Genomic DNA, 23,168 nt, shown 5'->3' with positions numbered 1-23,168 from the left:
TCTAAATATCTAACAGTTCCTTGAAATTGTGCTAGTCCCACCCATCAGTATGCGGTAATGCTTATAAAGCTCTCCAAGCTTTCTGACTTGAATGGCAGATTTGGGGGTGGGTGGGGAGAGCAAGAATTAATAAATAAGCTTAGAGTTATAATTCAGATCTGAAAACCTTTACTAAATTTTTATAATATCTATTTTGGTAATACCAGTGCTGATATAACAACACATGCATTTCAGGAAATTTTAGTGTTCGACAGATCAGATGAAGATAATGTTGGAAAAAAACATTTATATATTTCTATTTTTATAAATTGACTATTTAAATATTGCCTGCATTGTTTTTGTTTTAAAAATATGTATTTAAATACTATGGGTCACTTACTTTTAGGAAATCGGCACAAAATATGCTAAGGATTTGGATCTAATCATTTCATGTGAGAGGCACAAATTCAATTTGAAATAACTTTTATTCTATGCAAAATGTGTTTTCTATTGGCAAAACTAGAGTTTTCTCTAATTTCCTGTCTATATTTTTATAAATAAAATGTATTACTTGGCTTGAAATCTTAAAATTATTTTTCTGTTGGAAGTTAGAGCAATCTCATAAAGTTTTAAATAAATTGTTCTTGAACATGTATTCAATTTTGATTTAAAATAAAGCTAAGATTTGTTACATATTGTGGCAAATATTTACATTTTATAAAACAAACTTTGCCCGTATTTACTCAATATAATTTTTAAAATAGCTAAGGTTATGGGCACAAATAATCTTCTGCAGTATACTGAGGAAAGACGAAACTGCATTCATAAATCTCCTTGTACAGTTACGGTAAAATTACTTTAAAAACTGTATCTGTAGAAATGAGTTGTGCAAAACAATATACATGTAACATTTACATTTTTAGGAACTGAAAAATACGGAGTTCTATGTCATTTGAGTTGCAGACTGTCTCTCTTCAGTCAATAGGCTTGATCATCATCTGAACTGCTCTCAAGGAGTACGACCCGCCTCGATATTCAGCCCAAAAAATTCCATCTTGGTACTTGCTTCTGTAATGGCCTCCTCTGTACCATACTCCATTTAGGTTAGAATGTGCACAGGCATTGTACCACCATCCTCCTTTATGAAAGTGAGCACAGTTTCCTTTGAGGAAAAAAAATAGAGATATCAAAGTAAAGGTTTCTTCTAAGTGTGGGACTCTGCAAACCATCTAAAACTACTCCACCTTTGGAATGATTTAATTTGGGTTTCTCTTACTGATTTCAGTTACCTTTATCTTTATTTTTGTTCTTCATTCATTTTGTTACTGTTCCTGAAGTATCAGCTACTTGAAAGATCACTCGAATTGCCTTTATCTTGCCCTTTGCTTGCTTACTACATGCTTTTTTTAGTTAAGTGATTTAACTTTTTGGGTAACAGTGTAAATAAAACATAAATTGCATTTGTGAAAGAGAAAGAGGGAGGTAGGGATTGGAGAGATTGGGAAAGATACGGAGTTGCTAAAAGAGTAAATTTGGGAAAATTGAATTCTTAAAATAGCACAGAATCATATGCAATAGAATGGCAGTACCAGTAGTCAAATGTGTTTCTGTAAATATGGTATAGTTTGGTTATATCTTTCTTCCTTTTTTTTTTTCTTTTGCTTTCATAAAATAGGTTATTGTGGAGACTGTGTGCTCCTGGCCAAGATACAGCTGGACAGAAAAACAGATCAGTTTTCAGGGGGGATATCTCTTTATTGGGGCCACAGACCTGGGTTAAAAAGGCAAAAGTATATGAAAATTAATGTTAAGAGTTATATCTGGATGGCCTAATTGATTCTTTCTAAAGAGAACATTAATTTCCCCTCTGAGTCAAGCTTTTCTTGCTGTTCCTATTACGAGTTTCAGTCCTACTGTTCTCCTTCATGTGGGTACTAAAAAATGTCTTTATCAAAGCCATGTACCCAGATGGCTGGCTTCCTTCGCTCTCTTCAGGCATTCAAACGTTAGCTTCTCAAAGTAACCTTTCACAGCCATGCTGTGGAAAATAGCACCCATCTCATCCCCTGCTACTCATCACTCACTGTTCCCTCACTGGTCTTATTTTTATTAGAGTACTTATCCCACCTGATAAATCATCTTATCTCCTAGAGAGTAAGCTCTAGAAGGGCAGGAACTTAGTTCACTGCTGTATCCGTAGCACATATAGCAGTGCCTGGCATGTGGTAGTTTGTCACGAATTTTAGGCATTAGAGTGTTTTATTTCCAGATGAATGAGTTTTTGCTTTGTTCCCCACCCCACCCCCAAATTAGAATAGTAGAACTTTGTTTTTCACAGAATTCATTCACACTTTGGGATTGCCTTATAAAAGAGATTCTAAACTTTCAGCAGCTTATGTAACCTATGACTGAGTCCAAAATTACCTTTCTGGAAAGCTTTTTAGTAACATATACTTTAATAGCAGGGTTCTGTGTAATGCATATGATTATGCAGTTAGTGATTATATCAGTTAGTGATTCTGCAAAGAATACACATCAGTTTTTTTCTTACTCACCTGCATACATATCTTTATCTCTGTCCAGTGTGGTGAACTGTTTACCATTATGCCACATCATGGAGTCCCCTGCATTTCCCTGGTAAGTTCCTAGACGCAGTCTAAAGAATTCACTTTCAGGTTCAAGGCGAAAGCTGCTATATTCTGCATAGACTTTTTTGTCACTCCAGTCTTCTAATTCAATCAACAACTTATAATTATCTTGATTGCTAAGCATATAGATATTTTCCAGTCCAAGCCAATATTCTCCATCAATGTTTCCAAATCCTTTCTGTTAACAAATAGACAGCATGAGTGCATAAATAAGTGTAGAGATAGTAAACCTTTTTACAGATAAATTTTAAACCTTGATAACATAAAAAATATTCACCATTTAAGTGGTAATGTGAACTTCCCTCTTAATGGATCACCTGATCTTTATAAGCCCCACTTAGTCACCTTGTTTGTTTTGCTTTCTCATAGTTTGTCTGTATTTATTTGTACAGCTAGCTTCAAATGTTATGGATAAGAAAAAGGCAAAAGAGAATGAAAATTATTCTTAGGGAATGAAAACATTAACCTAGTGAACTACCAAATCCCTTAAAAGGATTTCTGATCTCTCATACACAAAGAACCCAATTTTTTTTTTCTGAAAGTCTGCCAACCCTACCAGTCAGAAAGGCTATCTAACATTATTATCACTCATTAAAAATAAACAGATAGTATCTATTGTAAAGCAAATTGTCGTCTTAAGCTCTGTATAATTAAATATCAGAAGAGGTAACAGTAATCTTTGGAGTTCCACCTTGGAAAAAATGTAGACTGTCTTTAAAAAATTAAATACATGAACTCTCCTCTTTCAGTAAGCATTTATCATCGCAAGTATGCAGCACAGTGTAGGGTTTGGTAAACCTCATCTTAACATTGTGTTTTCAAGGAGGTTGTGTTGCGGGACTTTTTTTCCCCCTAATTATTTGTTTAGAAATTTATATAACTTTTGACATGGATGTATTAATGTCTTATTTTTAACTGCCATTAAAATGTCACCTAAAAGTGAGTAATCCTGTTACTTCACAATTTTGAATGAAGAATTGACCATCTAGACAATATTAATTTCACCCATCTGCTGTCCTTAAACTGGACAATGTATACCACTCATAAAATTAGCATATAAATATCAAAATTATTAACAAAGATTAGTTGCTTATTTTTCTAAAATTATGATTGCATGGATCTGGTATGTTATTTCCTCACAGCACCGGTGTCTGATGTTACCAGGTTAAGACATGAGGGGATGATTATCAGAGGTAATTTGTTCTAAAGAAAGGGGTCATTTTTTTGAAGTTCTGTACTTCATAATATTGCTTAACTGCAGTTGCTGATGCATACAAATGTCATAAAAGCAGTTGTCTTTTTAGAAAATGGAATCAGTAATAGTCTTTGCTAAGAATTAAATACATTTATATTTTATATATTTGTTTTTATACATATTTTATATATATAATTAAATATATTAAATATATTTATAAATCATCCAGACTAAAAAGGGGCAGCTTAAAGGATATCTTCTTTTTTTTTTAATAAATTTAGTTTTTATTGGTGTTCAATTTACCAACATACAGAATAACACCCAGTGCTCATCCCATCAAGTGCCCCCCTCAGTGCCTGTCACCCATTCACCCCCACCCCCCCTCTCTCCTCCCCTTCCACCACCCCTAGTTCGTTTCCTAGAGTTAGGAGTCTTTATGTTCTGTCTCCCTTTCTGATATTTCCCACACATTTCTTCTCCCTTCCCTTATATTCTAAAGGATATCTTCAGTTTCCCTTTTACTTTAGACTTTAAAGCTGGAGATGAGAATTATCTTTTTGACAAAGGTAGATAATGAAGAATATATGGATAGTTATTTTTAAACTTTATCTTCTTTATTGCATGGAATGGCTGCTATTGCAAGAGCTGTTTTGTTCCACCTATTTCCCAGGTCTGGATCGCTGATTTACCTTATAATTTTCCCAATTTCTGAAGAAGTTGACAGAGCCATCTGTTCTTTTCTGAATAACAGTCCAACCTCCAGGATCCAAACTGTTCTCACACCATAACTGTATTGGTCCATTGCTGTTTTCAGGTTTAATCATATAAATCCCACTGACTGAATGTCCAGCTTCTTTTGCATGCTGACAGTCTTTGAATGGTCCTATAATTAAAATATCGTTGAATTACCAGAAAACTTAATAGGAACAGGGCCATATTAAAGTAGTTTTTAATAAAAGTCTTACCTCTGTATCTTTCTTTACAGATACCACTTTTTGATACCACTTTTTATCTATTGTATACACAACACCATAAAAGTTAAAGTAACTAAATAAAAGGGTTACCCCAGTCCCACTATCTGGAACATTAGCTTGTTTCATTTTCCACTGTTCTTGTGAGTTTTTGTCCATATACATACATTGTTCTATTGTCATAATTCTGACACACATGGAAAATTGGATTCTGTCTTTTAACAGAAATTTCCTTGGGACTACAGTCTTCATTCTGGCACTTGTAGTAACTGTAATAAAAATTTTAACATTGATATATCATTGTTTATTCCTTGGTCATTAGATATTGAGGTTTCATCTAATTTTTGCTATTATAAAAGTGCAAAAAATGTCTTCTTATGGCTTCATTTTTTCAAATATTTACTTACAATAATGCTATGGGATCTATGGATCAAGAGGGTGTGAGCACTTTTATAGCTTTTCATAGGGCCTGGTATACAGTTTCCAAAATTTTCTTTCAGTGGGACACACTAGTCCCTTAAGGTACTTAATGAAAACAGCCTACCATGGTCAAATAAGTTTCATTATTGCTAAGTATTCTGTTACCTTTTTGGAAACCCACAGTGTACATGCACATACTAAAGATTAAGAAGCCCTGAAATAAATCAGAGTTTCCCAACCTTCTAGAATCCGTTAACTTTTTCCCCCATTCAACAGCCCATAAGAATACATTTCAGGAATGTTGGCAAAATGCCTTTCTAAAGAATTGTATCAATTTATATGACTAACAGTAATTTTCTTATTTAGTCTACACAATGACCTTGTGATAGTTTACAGATGTTCTATAGATGAAACAGTTAACTCGTCTAACGTCCTGTATCTTAGAAGGTAATAAGCCCTAGGTTTAAACCCATTTCTTTCTAATCCCATGCTCTGGACTGCTGGCTACATTTGCTCCCATGTTATTTCATAGTTTTATGGATTCCCTCCCTATTTTTAAATATACTAGTAAGTTCTTCATATCTTTTAAATGACAAAACTTTTTGTGAAATCCTTTGTAGAGGATCTGACTCTTGAAATTGTGATTTCCACATTTCTTAGATCTAAAGAAAGATCTCTTCTGAGTTTTACTGAACATTCTTTAGTTGCACCATTCTTCAGTGTTTTGATCCTTTGGTTTTTTTATAAGCATGTAATAATATTAAGTGATTCAGAAATAAGAATTACCCCACAGATCTTTTAGAACCACAACAAAAAAAAGATGTAGAAATTCCAATTGTCAAATTTTATACTTTACAAGAAATATTTAAATTTTAACATATGCAATTTTTAGAAATTACGTGAAAATATTTAGTCTAGTAAAATTCATATAAGAAAATCTGCACTATAATGATAATAGGAATAGGATTATTGAAATTTTGAGAAATGTATATTTAACACGTCTATACTGTGCCAATATACACAGGGTCCCCTTTGCGCTAGTTGGAGAAGGATTTATCTCATTAAATAAATAGTTACACAGTTGCATCATTAGGAGGGGTTCTACAGACTGAACTCTTCCCTCTAGATTGCTCCTTGAGGATGGAGACTATGTTTTAACTGTTAGCAGGCTATCAGTCAGTAAATAAATCAACTTTCCTTCACATTTTAAATACAAGGAAATCGAAAACCACACACAAAATCTCTAGCCTACATTTTTGTTTTCTTGATATTTCTCTTTCAGACTTTTAAAAATTATGATACAATGACTAAATACTACAAATACTAGTAAAAAGGATCTGAGAAACTGGAAGGTCTTTCTTGGGTTACATTTTAAGTATTGAAATTTTTTTTTTTTCATTTCAAATTGATTCTTCTTTTTTTTTTTTTTTTTTTTTTGAGTAAGCTCCATGCCCAGTGTGGAACCCAATGCAGGGCTTGAACTCACAATGCTGAGATCAAGACCTGAGCTGAGATCAAGTTGGGCACTTAACCAACTGAGCCATCCAGGCGCCCTCAATTTGATTCCCTTTTTATAGTTTTATATCTCTTCTGTAATTTCCAATCTTGCATTCATTATGAATATCCTTTAAGCTATAGTAACTCCTTTAAAAATTCTTGTCTGTTCTATTCCTAGTTTTCTAAGTTTTTATCATGATGGGCTTTGGATTTTGTCAAAAGCTTTTATTTATCTGCTGAGATAATAAGGTTTTTTTTTTTTTGTTAATAGGTAAATTCTGTTAATTATCTTTTGATGTTAAACCAACCTTGTATTCCTGGGATAACCTTGACTTGGTCATGGTCATGACCATGGTTATGGTGTATTATTGTTTTTAAATATTGCTAGATTTGCTAAAATTATGTTAACAATTTATGCTTCTGTATTTATGAGGATATTGGTTAGTCTGTGAAAGCTTATAGATAGGTTCTTAATGTAGTGAGGACTATGATAAAAATAATATTCTGAGATATTCAGACTGGATATAAATTAGATTACATTCCATTAAAATTCAGTGTGAATTATTTTTATATTTCCTACTTTATCAATTACTGAATCTAAATTACAAAGTATTCAGAATCTTTAACACAATATTTCGCAGAGTAGTCGTCATCAGTAACTATTAGTTGCCTTTTTTTCCTCGCTTGTTGCTGTCCCTGACACAGAGTTGTAGCTCAATAAATATGTGCATATTTAAGGAATACATTTAATATGGTTAATCAGAGTTGAATGCACAGTCATTTCTATTGTAGAAAACAGCATATTCCTGAAAACCCTCATGTTCTATAAAATCTTGCATGAAAAATAACAGCTGATGTTAGCTGTTAAGATACTTCATATTTGGCTGTTGACACTTGTGGCAAAACATAGTATAGCTTGGAAATACTCCCAATGAACCAGTATGACTTCTTTGTTTTATTGATATTCATCTTCTGTTCCAATCACATATGAGCTACTAAACATTACAGAAGTATGCATTATAATCAAGTCAGAGACAAATAGATGTAGTTCAGATCGGATGAAATCTATAGAACTTTAATTTTATACATGGGAGTGAAATAGAAGGAAAAGTGAAGTCTAATTTCCAGATCCATTCTTAGATTATTTTGTGTAATGCATGGTAATATATTAATTTGTTTATTCCTACAATTTCCCATATGCAAAGACACTGTCTTTTGGTTGTGTATCCACAGGTGAAGCCCACTTAGGCACTCAAATATTTGGTGAACTAAATGATTCCTGGTAGCCACCGTGGTTTCCAGAATTTCCTCAGTTCTACATTATTTTTTTTAGATGTGTCTTTTCTGCATCTGTTACAGGTTAGAAAATTTTAGGCTCAAGGGGTAAAGAAACAACCATAGAGTCAAGTGGCAAGTAAAGAGAGAATTCCACAACAGTATGACAAGTGCTTCTGATGGAGTTATGCAGGCATATGGGAACACTGGTCAGAAATAGTTAACCTAGATTTGCAGAAAAGAGATCAAAATCTACCTATATGTGGGCTGAATCTTGAAGATTGAAGAGGAATTAGGCAAGTGGAGGTGTTGAGTCTGATTACAACCACACATGGGTCACCTGAGCTGAGGGATGGAATCAGAAGAGAGCATCATGTTAGAAAGGAGTTCCAAGTATGGTACCTCTGAAATATAAATGGCTAAGGGTGGTACTTGGAGCTCTTGAGGTAGGCTGTAAGGTTGAAACTGATTTCTTCATTGTAGCCAAACTTGGTCTAAGTTGTCACTTCCACAATAGTCAAAGATAGCTGAGGAACATTGCTCTCATTTTAAGCAGTGTTGTGGTTAATGCACACATGAAGTGGTCTTGTTGCAGTCCACATAAATATTTCTCATTTCAGAAATTTGCTTATTCTGCAAATGTCACCTTTATATTGTTTATGAATGTCACCCTTGTAAATGTTTGCTCTGCACTCATTTGACTATAGTTTTGGCAATTTACATTCTATATTTAAGTATATATTCACCATTGGACTTTCATTAGGTTATTTAAATAGCTATAAAATACTGAGAAACATCAAGGTTTTGAATGTTGACAAAGTATCTGTAAAATAGCATTTGTTTCTTCTTCTCTGCTATTTAAAAGGCCCTTGGATATTTAAGCAAATTGGAGAGTCCTGGGTTTTCTAAAGCTTTAGTTTGATAAGACTTCATTTTATGCAAATTTAAAATGATCTTTAACTTTAGTTTTCAACCCACTTGTTAGTGGTAGGCTTACATTTGCATTTTGAATGCCTGTTAGACTTATTTGATCAAAAGATTTAGGAAAATTTAGTTGAAATCCTTTTCCAGAACATGTGTATAAAATTAGTAGTGCTTTTAGCTGCTTTTTTCTCCTAAGAAAAGATAGTAAATATCAGAATATAATATTTGTTTGTATTTATTTTTATAAATAAGCCATTAACCTGTCTTAGCCCCATATGTATTGTTGATCTTGGCAGAAATATTTTTTAATTATTATTTGCACATGTTGCTTACTTTCTGCTCTAGAGTTAGATTATAAGACATTCTTATATTAAATGTTTTACCACTTTCTCTACCATAAATATCATTGCCTAATAGGAATTCTTAAATGACTAGTAGAAAAGTAGCAGCTTTGTTTTAGAGAGGTCAGATTTAACTTGCAGATATGCATATTATTGGGAATAAATTAATTGACAGGTTTCAGGAATTTATTCATAATGGTGCACATAGGGTATAGGGTATAGACTAGAAGTACCTTTCTTTTAAAATAGAAATTTTATTAGCCTTTTTTCTTGCATTGAATAATCTTGAAATAGTCTTCATTTTTGTTGACATACAATTGGATTCTTCTCAAGGCAGGAAACTGAAATTCTGTACATTGAAATTGAAGGACCAGTGCCTCTCTTCCTTAGTTTATTTGATGATTAAAGTTTGTATAGGACTAACCAATTCCAGTTAATAGATCTGATTCATAGAAAGAAAAATATTGACCAGTCATGCCACATTATTTCCCAAAAGGTATTTTCCATTAAGAACCCATATTTTGAACATAACAGTGGGTTGACAAAATTCTTTTTCATACTTTGAGTATGGGAACCATCTTTAACATACCTGTCTTTCTTCTGTAAAGAAACTGTTTAATTAAGTTAAAAGGAAAAACCTCCCCATTTTCAAGTTGTTGAATTTCTCATTTATTTTCTTACTTTGTCCCAATCCTTTGCTCTTTGTGATAGGAGACAGGACAAGAAAGATAATCAGTTTAGAGTATTCAAATAATTGGTCAGCAAGTAAAATCTTTCAAGAGGTGAACTTTTTAATTGGGTTGCAAGCTAAGTATAAGATAAATATGTTGGACAGCGTTTCTGAATGGGAAGTCTGAGGCAAATACTTTTTGAAGCAATAATAGATTCTTTTAGTAATATAGGTTACTATGTTTATTAACCTGTAAGTTTTGAATGCAGCTTGCAACCCAAACTTTTAGCTTTTAATTACTAAAGAGTTTATCAGTTGTTTCCCGTAACTAGTTAAAAGTCATAATCCAACAGCCCTTCTTTTGTACCCTTCTTTTTTTTTTAAGTGTTAATATAACTATTCCACTGAAACCGGTTGCATCTTTAAAATATACTAATAAGCATTACAAATATTTGAAAATTAGCTTATCCACTAAAAAGCATATTAAGTTTCTAATGACTGCTTTTCAAGTATAACTTTATATGCTTACCTTTTATGTCCCCATACATGGCCAAGCAAGGCACATATAGGGAAGGGTACAGAGAAATGGAATAATTAATGATGGTCAGACCATACACAAAGCATGTTTATATGTGTCACCTCTTTAATCACCATAACAATCTTTCGTATAAAAGAGGCAACAAAAAAAGTCTTGCCAAAATCCAAGTTTCCTGATACTCAGATTTATGCTCTAACACACTGTGAAGGAACTTTCTCCAGTCCCATCTGCCTACAAGAAATAAACTTATTTTTATAAATATACCATTTGTAAAAGAATAATGTTTTCTTCTGTAAAAGACTAACCCAAAATACAGCCACTGAGGAACATGAACAGTTAAGAATTTTATTGGTGGCAATTTGCCAGGTATTGTAGTTATATTCCTAACATTTTGTTTTTAAGCGAGAGGGAGGGTAACATTTCTGGAGATAATTGTTTTTAATCTAACAAAAGTATTGCATTATTTGCTCTAAGTTCATGGTAAGTTCTTTTGAGATGCATTTTTCTTATAACCATTTTCACTCACACACATATATACACTCATGCACATATACACACATTTTTGTTTATTAATTAAATGGCTAGAACCCCTAGATCCACATTAATTCATAGTTGTGTATTCTCATTTCAAAATTTTTTTTATATAGATGCTTTTAGTTTTTTACCATTAAGAATACTACTGATATTTGTTTTGAAATACATGTATTTTTTAATCACATTAAGGGACTTTCTTTTTTATCTTGATTTACTATGGGATTTTTTTGTTCTGAGAAATTTGAAAAATACTCCAAAGTAAAATGAATAATGACAATATTAATTTACTTCCCAGTGAGATTTGAGGATTGGAAATGTTTTGTTCCATTTGCTTTGTCCTAATCTAAATGAAAGAAATAAACCATTATGGAGAGAGGGAAAAAAAATATATAAACTTGTCATTAAAACACTTTTTTAAGGAAAATGATGGTAAGATATATGTAACAGTTTACCAGCTTCATCATTTTTAAATGTACAGTGGCATTAGTACCTTCTCTTTATTGTACAGTGTCCAGAGTTCTTTTCATCTTGCGGAACTGAAACCCTGTACACATTGAGCAACTTTTGATTCTACCAGAAACCATTCTGCTTTCTGTGTTATGAGTTTTACTTCTTTAGGTACCTCATATTAGTGGAATCATACAGTATTTGGCTTTTTTTGTGAGTGGCTAAAACACTTTTAAAATAATACATACACATTATACATTTAGAGACTTCAGAATTCTAGACCATGTTCCTACATGTAGAGTACAGTAATATGAACTTTTTGGTGCCAGAGCATGTGTAAGTACAGCAGGAGGACCATCCATCTTTGCCCCTTTTGTGCAAGTATCCAAACAGCTCAGACATATTTTCCAGTCTGATAAGAATAATATGAACAAAGATTTTAGCACATTATATAAAAAGAAAAGAAAATAGCAAGTCTGTTTATTGCTGCTTATAGTAATTTATATTTGATAGGAGTCATAAAATATTGGAACTAGAAGGGGATGTTAGAATTGTCCAGTCCAACCAGCACTCTCACCATACAAATGAGAGAACAGAGACACTTACCCAAGTCATTTACCCAAGGTTAATAACAAAGGAAATAGGTTTTCTTTATTCTATGCACTTTCCCTTATATGTTTATTAGTGTTCTAATGAACATTCTTATGGTGTAGCTAATTATGTCATTGAATATCAAAGGACCAATATTTATAGAATAAAATAAAAAGTTAATATTTACTTGTAGCAACAAATAGTGAATAACAGAAGTTATGTCTGCCCTTAATTTTGACATTAAGGATTGCTTAATAGGAATAGAAACACCATTGTTTTATTAAAACAAAAGTCTGTTTAATGGGACTTTTTATATGCTATATCTCTAGCATGAGATTTAATTCTGAAATACAAGATTAGTCCTGCACTATAGCTCAATGTAGAGTAACATCTAGAACTGATCTAGATTTTACATAACATAAACATTTTACATAAACATTTTTAATGTGTCAGTGTATGAATATGTGAATAATAATTTCTTCTAGAACTGATACCATCCACTTAAGATTCAGCACCCACAGAAAATACTTCAGGGTGGTCATCTCCATACCTACATAATTGTACATTCCATCAGTTAAATAAATTCCACACACTTCAATTATGTTTATCTATGTTATATGAAAAACTATGCTGTTAAGTTATATACATTAAAAGCTTACACAAAACAGCTTACACAAAACATATACTTTTTAAAAAGATAATAAAAATAAATATGTATTTTTTTCTTTATATACTCAGTGGATCATTTTGTACATGTCTTTCCTTTGAAAATTAAAGGGTATGGGAATGTCCGTAATGATTATTTACCTAAGATAATGGTATTCTAGCCTGTTGTTATTGAGAGTTAGAACAGTATAAATTGAATGAATCCAGTATAGTAAAATGTATTAAAGTACTTTCATAAAGGTTTGTGGAATGTGACAGCTTTACAAAGCTGTATAAAAATAACAAGTTAACCATTTATTTATCTGCAGATGAGCTATAATATCCATCTGTCAGGAAGGAGCTTACATTATAATTGGAAGGCATTTTATTTAGATATGTATATGAGTACTTTATGTATATATAAAGATAACTGATAATTCAAGAGGGAATATAAGGAATGTATATACTTTATGTCCCACAGTAGAGCAACATACATGTAGAGGAGCAGTCACTTTAAGGAAGTCAACAAGGGCTTCAAGGAGGAATTGCTATTTTATTTTATTTTATTTTATTTTATTTTATTTTATTTTATTTTATTTTATTTATTTTTGGTCTGAACCTTATAATTTGATAGGCAGAGAACATGGAAAATATTTCAGAGACAGTGAATTGACTCATTTTATGAAGGAAATTAATTGAAGGAAAGCTAAAGAAGTAAGTTTGAGGAGGATATTGTTCTTACCCAGGCTAAGCAAAATGCACCTTTTCTGTGTGTAATGGGGAACTGCTGAGCAGAAGTGTGATGTGATCAAAGCGGTAGCTTAAGAAGATAGATCTGTTGACAATATAGGATATATTTTGATGGAAAGAGAAAATGGAGTTAGATTAGTCAACAAGCTATTATAGCATTCCTAAATAAAAGTTAACATTTTGAGTGCCAGGCATTGTTCTAAGCACCCCTCAAGTGTTAAATTCTATGAAGTAAGTACAATTATTATCCTCCATTTTACAGATCAGGAAACTGTAAAAAGCAGTTCCCTGCCCACTGCCCCAAAGTTACATAGCTAATAATCCAGAAGTCTCAATCCTCCAGCTGCTGCCATAGATAACTTGGATCTAAATTAGAATTCTGGCTCTGAATAGAAATCAGGGACAAGGTCCATGAAAGATGAAAAAGCAACATGAATAGAACTCAGCAGAGGGGAAGTAACAGAGATGAGCCATGCAAATTCAGAAATAGGGAGTAACATAAATCAAAATAGAGAAATCAAAATCAAATGACCCATCAGTCTTACTAAAGGAGATTTATTTTAAGGGAGGGAGAGAGAGAGAGAGAGAGAGAGATTTATCCTAAGGATATAATCACAGAGAAAGTAAAAGAGCAATATAGTTTTTTAAATTGCAAGAATATTGATTACCATGTTAACAAGAAGGGAAAAAAAGAAAGACTTGAAGGTTGTTACCAAAGTGTTAACTTTTGTTTATTTGTATTTGGATATTCAGTGAAGCTTTTAACAAAGCTTATTAGTATTTTCTAGATTTTCTTCAATAAATATGTATTACCTCTATAATATTTCTAAAAGTAAAATGCTAGGTTGGGGAAAAGATTATTTTAAGCTTTAGTTATTCATCCATTCCTCAAATATCTATTATAATGCTTAGCTTAAAATATGCTGAGCACAATGTGCCAAAATTTGATCCTGGCTAGGTGTTTGAAATAGAAAAATGAAAAGACAGTTCATTTTTCCAGAAGCATTCAGTCTAGCAGGAGACAGACATACAAACAACCTGGTGTAATGTGATGTAGAAAACGTGTTCAAGGCATAGTTAGCAATTTGGGGAAAGAGCCATCAAGATACGTTTGTTTGAATCTGGGAATGCATAACACTTAAGATATTATTTTACTTAAGCCTTGAAATCTGCCAGGTTGACAGATAAGCTGGAAGAAGGCATTTCAGGAGAGGAAGCAGCACTGTGTGAGGTGATGGTAGATCATCCAGATGCAAACATTCAGCACTGGTTAGAATCAGGAGGGAGAGCTCCAGGCAGGAGTCATTGGAGCAGTGGTGATACTTGTAGCCTTGAAGGTGTGAGAAACCTGTAACATAGAGGATCTTGAGGAAAACTTTTCAAGCTGTAGTAGAAGGAAGAAGATACAAATAAGGACTTAGAGAAGTAGGAAGAGTCAGAATATCACAATGTGGAAGCCCAAGAAAGCAGAGATGTGATGTCTACTGCTGCAGAGAGATACTTTATGATATATGTACTTCCAATCTTTGTTCTGTTTTTGTTTAAAATTATTCCATAGTCTATGTGCAGTTTTATGTGCTGCCCTTTCCATAGGTGAATGAAGTATGATTTATTTACTTTTCACTTTTGGGTATTTGGGCTTTTCTTTCCACTCTAAGGAAACAAATCAACTTGTAAAGATTTCAGGAGAATGCCTTATGAGAAAATAGATGCAGAGGTAAAAATAAAAGCAAAATATTCAGAAAGTTAACATCTTACTAAACTGAAACAAAGGTGAATTATTCATCTTTGTATTCTGGGCTCGGAGATCAGTAACCAATAAGAAAGGAAGGAAGGAGTGAGGGAGGGAGGAAATTAAGAAATAGAGGTACAGGTATTAGGATCAATTCTAGGGTGTTATTTTTTTTATCGCAGTGAAAACTTATACATATGTGGCTATAAGATACAAATCGTAGCTTGTTTAGCCTTGGAAGATAGAAGGGATACCTTTTCCTCTTAAGACTGAGGATAAGAAGGCACGGGTGTTGTCCAGATGTTTTCAGGATAGGAAAGAACAAAGAAGGAACGAACCTAGGACCTGAGTAGACTTCATCTCAGTACAGTAGTAGATGATGAGTGTCTGAGAGTGGCGGTGAGGAGGAGATATAATTGTAGGCGTAAGGAGAGTGGAAGCAAATTTTTAAATGCTCCTTTTGGAGAAGAAAATGAGAAGAGCAGCAAGAGGTAAAAGGATTGTTTTGCAGCAAGAAGACCTGGCTGGAGGCTGATAGGATGGTTGTAGAGATTACAAGTGGATGGTGGACTCATTAGTAACAGATTGTAAGAACTTGGTCGGAAGGCAATACTTTTCCTTACAGAATTCCATACAGAAATATGCTATTTTTAGGAACTCTTAGCTGAGAGATGTATTTAAATCAATTCTTGATTAATAGAAAACAAAAATGTTCATGTATAATTACATGACCAAAATGAAGAATAAGGATTTATCATGTGCATTGTTTCATAAACCATAAAATATATTAACCTCATATTTCCATTTTTAACAGTAAGAAGCAACTTACCTTCATTGATGAAAGTTACTGGTGGTATTTTGAAGGGACTTTTAGTGGGTGAGGTTCCCAGATCAGGTGGTGGCATTAAATCTCTGGGATAACCTGGATCCCTCTGTATCTCGTTACCTCCCAGCAGTCCAGGAGTATACTGATGACTGTTAGGAATATGCTGTGGCACTACCTGGACAAGAGGAGGAGACACATGGGGGTCTTGTCGGGAAAATATCTTCAAGCACTGCTCTTCCAACAAAGTGATCATCACAGACTGGTTATTGACGAGATCAGTCAGGGAAGCGTATTTTACCTCTAGTTCCTTGTATCTTGTTGCCATCTTCAACATTTCTGTAGTGATATTGAGGATTTTATTTTCCAACTGGGAAAGTTCAAGTGAATTATCCCTCTTACGGATAATCTCATGTAATAGTTGCATATAGAGTTGAGTAACTCGTGAGTTCATGTTACGGCTTTCTTTCCTCAGCAGCTTTACCTCATTTACAATGTTTCCATCTACATCCACCACCAACTGCAGGACATCTATCTCCCGCTTCTGCCTGGAGAGCACGTCCTTCAGGTTTTCAAGGTCCATCCTGGTAATCATGTCTTTAATCATACTTGCATCTTGCCCTTTGGTATTAACACAAATGGGCCCTGTAATTTTTTGTTCAGGTACCAGGAATGTGTATGCACATTTCTTTGCTTCCTCTTTAGCATCCGTGGCACGAGGGTATCTCCTTTGGGTTATTTTTTTCATTTTGAACTGTCCTCCTCTGCAATGTCCAATGCCCATTAGTAGAAAGAATAGTGCACTTAGGGTCCAGATAAAAGCCTTCATTTTGAAATGAGGTTGTATGAAGTCTTTTAAAAATCAAACCAATGAAGGGAAAAAGTAAAAAGAATTAATATTAACCTACTTTTAAAGTCAGTAATATAAAAAAAATAAGGGAAAACTGGGTATCGATCTTACTAAATTGGGCCAGAATTAATATTAACTTGTTAAATTTAACATCATGATGCCTGTGCATTTGTTTAAAATTTAGATTTCAGGGAATAGCTCTCCAACTACCACTTCATTATGATACTTTTCAGCTCAGTGAGCAGATTTTGGTGATGCCCACTGTGACCAAAGGCATAGGGTTAGTGTTCTTGGGTGCTTTGAGACCCTAATAAGACACTTTTCTTACGCTTAAAAAGCTTACTTATACTGCCTTAAGATTCTGAAAATGGTATATAATGTGTTTCTAAGGCATGGATTAAAGCAGTCTTCCCTAACTAGTATTAAAGCTAATGGCAGGTGACTTTAGTTTATATTTATATTACATGCTTTTAATTAGGTTGGCCCTCTTATAGTAATTATGTTTTTTATCTATCAAATTACAGAAACATTTTTAGACAAATCTCAGACCAGAAAGTTTTGGCATCATATTTTTTGTTTTTGTAGCGTGTCCTTTTGGGATTAGTAACAAGTTTAAGAATGAGAGAATTTTTACAGTCATTTATTGTAGGTCATTGTGGTTTTTTTTTTTTTTAAGATTTTATTTATTTATTCATGAGAGACACAGGGAGAGAGAGAGGCAGAGACACAGGCAGAGGGAGAAGCAGGCTCCGTGCAGGGAGCCTGACGTGGGACTCCATCCCAGGTCTCCAGGATCACGCCCTGGGCTGAAGGCAGCGCTACACCGCTGAGACACCTGGGCTACCCGGTCCTTGTGTTTTCTAAACCATAGTCATATATATATACTCTAAGCTTACGGGTGAGTTAGCAGTGTTTTTGTTTTGTTTTGTTTTGTTTTGTTTTTTTAAGCAGGTCCATTTTTCTAAAATTCTCCTGAACTGTATCTTAGTAAAATTTCAATAGTTTTCTGTAACTATTGCCAAGGAAAGAAACTCTCTGTAATTGAATATGATTATTAGAGTTGGAAAATGCCTTAAAGACCATCTCTTTCAAGAACCTCTTTGTGCACATGTGCATGTTGAAAACCAGTGCCACACAAATAGGTAGCATTAGAACCAGGTCAAGAATTCGGGTTCCCTGGCTCCTCAGTGTCGATATCAGTGGCACATATTGCTGACACATGTGCTTGAAATGTTTCATTTTTGCTATGACAGAGAAACACTTGTCCCTTCTGGTACAATTTCTGTAGAAACACTAGAGGAAACATTAGCACTAGCTCTAAGAACCACATCTTCTTCCTTTCCCATGAGTTCCCTCCCTCAGCAGTAGGAGCAGTAGAAGGGGTAAGATGTGCCACTCCATCGGGTGCACAAGCAGGCTGCTGTAGCACAGGGCCCACCTTCCCACTCTCATAAACTTAACCCCTGTCTGCTGTTTTTGAAGGACAGTAGTGGATACACTAAGACAGAGCTCTTCTGTCCCACTTTCCATCCAAGTTCTTGTTTTTTTGATTTGAGAAGTCAGGTCCCAAGTTGTTTCTCCCTCCAATTAATAGTAGCAATGCAGCAATAACAGTACTTACTTACTGGGTACTTGGCCTTGTTTTAAGTTCCTTTGCATGTATTAAGTCAACTACTTGTAACTACAACCCTCTGAGGTAGATTATTACAGTCCTTATTTTCAGGACTGGCATCCAGAAACTAAGTACCTTACCCAGAGTCACGCAGCTTCTAAGAGAGGGAGGCAGAATTTGAACCTAGGCAAAAGACTCCAGAGTTCATGTTTTCTTTTTCATTAAACACTACAGCATATGGCAATATATTCTGTCCTATTTTCTATCACCAATAGCATAGTAATCCCTTACATTTCTATAGTATTTAATACACAGTAACTATTTGCATTCACAACACTATGAATGTATACCCTTTTACAAAGAAAGTTCCAGAGAAGCCAGAATTAGCACTCAGGTTGGAGTCACATCTTCTACTCGTTACTTTTCTAGATCTGTGATTTTTATCCTAGTCATGCTATAACTATGGAGGAACCTTAACTTTGTACATCTTGTTTTTCCGTCTTTTCCTGGTCTGTGTGTCTTTACATGGACCCATTACTTATTTATGGAAAGGTATTTGTGGATCATTTTTGATCGGCTCTCTTTCCATCATTTTTCAATTCTGTATTTTCTGCTGTCGTTCCTTTCCTTCTGTATGTATTATACCCATTGACAGTTACATATCTAACTCGTGATTATGAACACTCCTCCCCAAAAAAGGTTATTAACAATCAAGGAAATAGGACTCTTTTAAAACTGCAGTCCTAAAGATGACTGCTACTTTCTAAAACCATGTCCCCTGGTGTTTTCAAATAAATGGTGCTTTCAAAGTGGAGTGATAATGAACATAAAGCAACAAGTGGATGGAGTGTGGAAAAGTATTTTTCTCTTACTAATATCAAAATTGGATGAATGAGCACAAGACTATTCCATATTTATATCAGGAGCCTTCTATTGCTGATAATCAAAAGCACACTTATCTGAGTACTTTTAGGTTTTTTTATATTTTGCCTCTGATGTCAGTAGAAAATTTAGACCTTAAAAGTCATCTATCTATTTTATAACAAAAGGACTTTTATTGTACTAGGGTTACTGATACAAGATTTCTTGTTATATTTGCAGAGTCATGGAATTTAGATATAGTTTATTTTTAAAATTGAGACAGTAAAATACACAGTATTTCTCTTACATAAACTTACTAGTCCTCAGGTTCCCTCATTTCATTTTAATAATAGAATAGAAACTCTTAGATCATAAAACTATTTTACTTAAATAATCTATGAAATAAGCTACAAAAACGAGAAATTCAGAAGCTATCATTGCAACTTCAGAACAAGTAGAATTTCGTGAACAGTGTTCTGATTTGAACAGCTTGTATTCCTACTAAACACAGCTTTCTATGGAACAGCTAAGACCATAGAACCCAAGACTGTTATCATAACTTTACATAAGTATTGTCATGAAGGAACAAAAATGTGAAATTAAAAAAGCAATAGCTTCACTTTGGTGTGTTCTGCTTTGTCTCTTTGTGGGCTCCTATACATGATCAAATCATAAGATAAACCACTGTGTGCATAAGAGAATCTGATCTAAGTTTTAATTTAAAGGAGGCAACTAAAAGGGTTTTTTAAAAATAAATATAATTCTTTGACCTTAATAAAAGTAATGACTTCGTTGTCACCGAAAGAAGAATAAGGAGCCACATTTCTTAAGTAGTAGACGAGCTACGTCATGAGTAAGGAACTGGTTTTAAAAATACACTTACTGTTACATTTCTGAAAACATTCTCTTTTTTAATATTTTCCCACCACGTTCAGTTTTAAAAGTGTAAGATCTATAAATCTGTGTTACCTCATAAAACCTTTCTGTATATGTTAGAACTTTCCTAGGTCCCAAGAGAATGTTATAAATTAGTTACAGTATACTTAAGTTTAAATCTATGCCTTTACTTGGCTGTTTTTAGAAAAAAGAAAAAGAAAAAGTCGTCCATGCTTTAGGTTAATTTTATTAATACTGTTTCTCTTCATAGTTGCTACATTGCCAGCTACTAAAGAGAAGAAATAAAAATCAGAATTTACTTCCTTTCAGATGGTAAACGTGTAGAGGCATTTAACTGGCTATGTCACGCACTGAAAACAGCATGAGGCAATGAGCCTAAATTTATGAAGCATCAAAGATGCTGTAGATACTTCTAGATTGTGAGTTATGTTCTGGGGAGAGACTTGAGAACAGTCTCGTCCCCTGGAGATATTAAAGAAAGGGATAGTAGTTAACTGTGTGTTTGGGGTTTCAGAGTCAGTGCTTGCCTCGGCTTCAGTAAGAACTGAGATTTAACGAGGTCTTGCACTTTTCATAGCAAACAACAGAAAAGAGAGAGGTGGCAGTATTTCAGATCCAGTATTGCTTGGACATTTTATCAGTTTCTTGTAAAATATGTTTAACAGAGATCCTCCCAGGATTTAGAGTTTGAATCTTTAAGGAAAAAACATGAAAGTAAATTTGAAAAAATCTGAGCTTTATAACTATTTGCTTATTGAAGATTCTTACCATTTAATGCCTTTAGCATTTAAAAGAACAGAGGATACCCAAATGATAAAAAATTTAAGTGTCTGGTGTGAAAGCTTACTCATGGTAACTAGTAGTTTTATTTTTAATTGTTTTCATGATACAATTAAACAAAGTAGAATACTGAAAGAAACCTCATGTATGGTTACCAGAATTATGTCTGTCTAAAAATATTACATATTTTTGGTCTTTCAATCATGTATTTAAGTAACTGTTATCTTCTGGGTTCTTTATTTTCTGCTTACTGCTGACTACTTACATAATACTTCTATCACATTTTATTTTTTTTCCTTAATCCTAATCTATAAAGTTTTAGGTTTTTTTTAATATATATATTCATAACTTTGCTTTTTTAAGTAATTCTACATATAGCAGTTTTAATTTCTATTACCCAGGTTCAATTACTGTTACGTGCAAGCCTGGAAAGTTATTTAAAAATTTGCATTTTCCCAAGAAATGTCATAGGCTTATCTTAAACCTTTATAAAAATTTCTGCTTGATATTTAGTTATAGTATAACTGAGGGATTGTTGCAAAGCCCTTCAGTTAATTTTGTATCTTTTTAGCTGTGTTTTGTAGCTATACTTTAAGATCTCTAACAGTATACATGAACTTACACACACACAGACATACACACACTGTAATTGCGTGGAGAGAGACTGTTTACAGCTCTTTTGTTTGTATCCCTTTGTTTTTAATCACTGTGTTATAAACCTTATACATGAATCTTATTTGTTAAAATTTCTTTCTAGTGTCACTAAAGCACTTGTCTGAAACCTAGCATGTATGTATCAATTTATAAGCACATATACTAAATATTATTAAATTGAACCTCAAATCCTGCCTTAATCATCACAAAGTACATAATGATCAGTTTTTACATAAAGGTGCAAAAGAAAATCTTTTTCAACTAAAATAAATTATAGTAGATTTTTAAATTATTTGTTTAATAAAAGATTTTGAAACTTCTACAAATGTAAAATTTTGATATACACAGAATTTTAAATAAAAATAAAAGAATAAAATACCTTTATGCATCTGTTGATAAAGCAGACCCAGAAACTTGCTGCTCTTATTCTTGCCTTTAAAAATCAGTGTAGAAGTTTGTTCATCTGTGACTTTAATGGCAATTGCATTTTTGTTTTGGACCGTCGAATCCAAGCTGTAATAAGGAACTTCTTTTTCTTCTTACAACACTAATCGATTGAACTTGACAAGCCACCTATGTAATTTTAAGTAGTATAGTGGAAGTTCTGGTCTGTGGGCTGTCTTTAATCCGGCAGAGAAAGCATTGTGGCTTTGCTCTGTCTGCCACATGGAGAAGTGCAGTAACCAGCTGCAGCTGACCCAGATTGTATATACAGTACCCTTGAATAGTGATTCCCTCTCTTTCTCAGTAAACTCAAGTTCAGCCCACATATTACGTCACCAAAAAATTGCTGGAGACTAGGGGGGGGGAAATCTCCTCCTTAGGATTTCCTCTCTGTAGCCTTAAATAGGGGTGGGGGTGGTGGGATCAGCAGGAGGTTGAATAGCTCCGAACAAGGAGAGACTGTGTGCAGGTTGAAGGAAGGGCACCATCTGGAAACAAACTATCATAGTTTAGCAGGCAATTATAAAACAAACATTTTAGTCTGCTGGCCAGAGATCTTTTAACTTGAATACTGAAAATATAGTACTCAACTTCTCAGAAATAGTAGCAGGCTGATAAATTTGGTTTTTGTTACAAAGAACAAGAATTAGACTTTGTCAGGAGGCAGCCACCTAAATAATGTAATACTCTTTATAGCCCAGAAGAATTTTTAAACATTTTACTAAGTTGCCATTTCAGAAGGTTTTAAACATAGACAAAATCTGATGTTGTGATATATCTTACTGTGTAATGTGTCTTAAGATAAAACTGCTCATATATATAATTACTACAAATAAGTGGAAATCTGTATATAAAATTCAGAAATTTAGTTCTTTTAGAAATTCTGATGTTATATAATGTCACTTCCTCCTATTCTAAAAACATGACCCCTCTTGTCTGAATAAGGTTATTCTTAGTAGTTGATGTTTTGAGATTTAAAAGCAAACATAACCCTGGCCTGAAAAAAGAGAGTTCTGACTCCTCGCTGGCTATGTGAACTTAGCCAAATCTAGAGAAAGAATTAGTAACTGTTCTGTACTTACTGTGCTAT

General features: G+C 33.6%; 2 protein-coding genes across 10 annotated transcripts in view; one reads left to right on the top strand and one right to left on the bottom strand.

The window, feature by feature from the left end:
- RALGPS2 (Ral GEF with PH domain and SH3 binding motif 2) overlaps positions 1–23,168 on the top strand; it is a 158,438-nt gene that overhangs the window by 90,894 nt on the left and 44,376 nt on the right. The gene's annotated exons all lie outside the window — the stretch shown is intronic.
- Positions 805–22,390, bottom strand: ANGPTL1 (angiopoietin like 1). The gene is made up of 6 exons (NM_001109813.1): positions 22,014–22,390; positions 20,347–20,465; positions 15,987–16,832; positions 4,512–4,705; positions 2,535–2,805; positions 805–1,141 (listed from the first exon to the last, which is right to left on the bottom strand). Exons 3-6 carry the CDS (start codon positions 16,807–16,809, stop codon positions 954–956), a joined length of 1,476 nt encoding a protein of 491 aa, NP_001103283.1. The 5' UTR covers positions 16,810–16,832; positions 20,347–20,465; positions 22,014–22,390; the 3' UTR covers positions 805–953.

This window comes from Canis lupus, chromosome 7 (genome assembly GCF_011100685.1).
Source record: "Canis lupus familiaris isolate Mischka breed German Shepherd chromosome 7, alternate assembly UU_Cfam_GSD_1.0, whole genome shotgun sequence".
Lineage (NCBI taxonomy): Eukaryota > Metazoa > Chordata > Mammalia > Carnivora > Canidae > Canis > Canis lupus.
The sequence above is the reverse complement of the archived record's forward strand: the minus strand, read 5'-3'. Positions and strand labels throughout refer to the sequence as shown.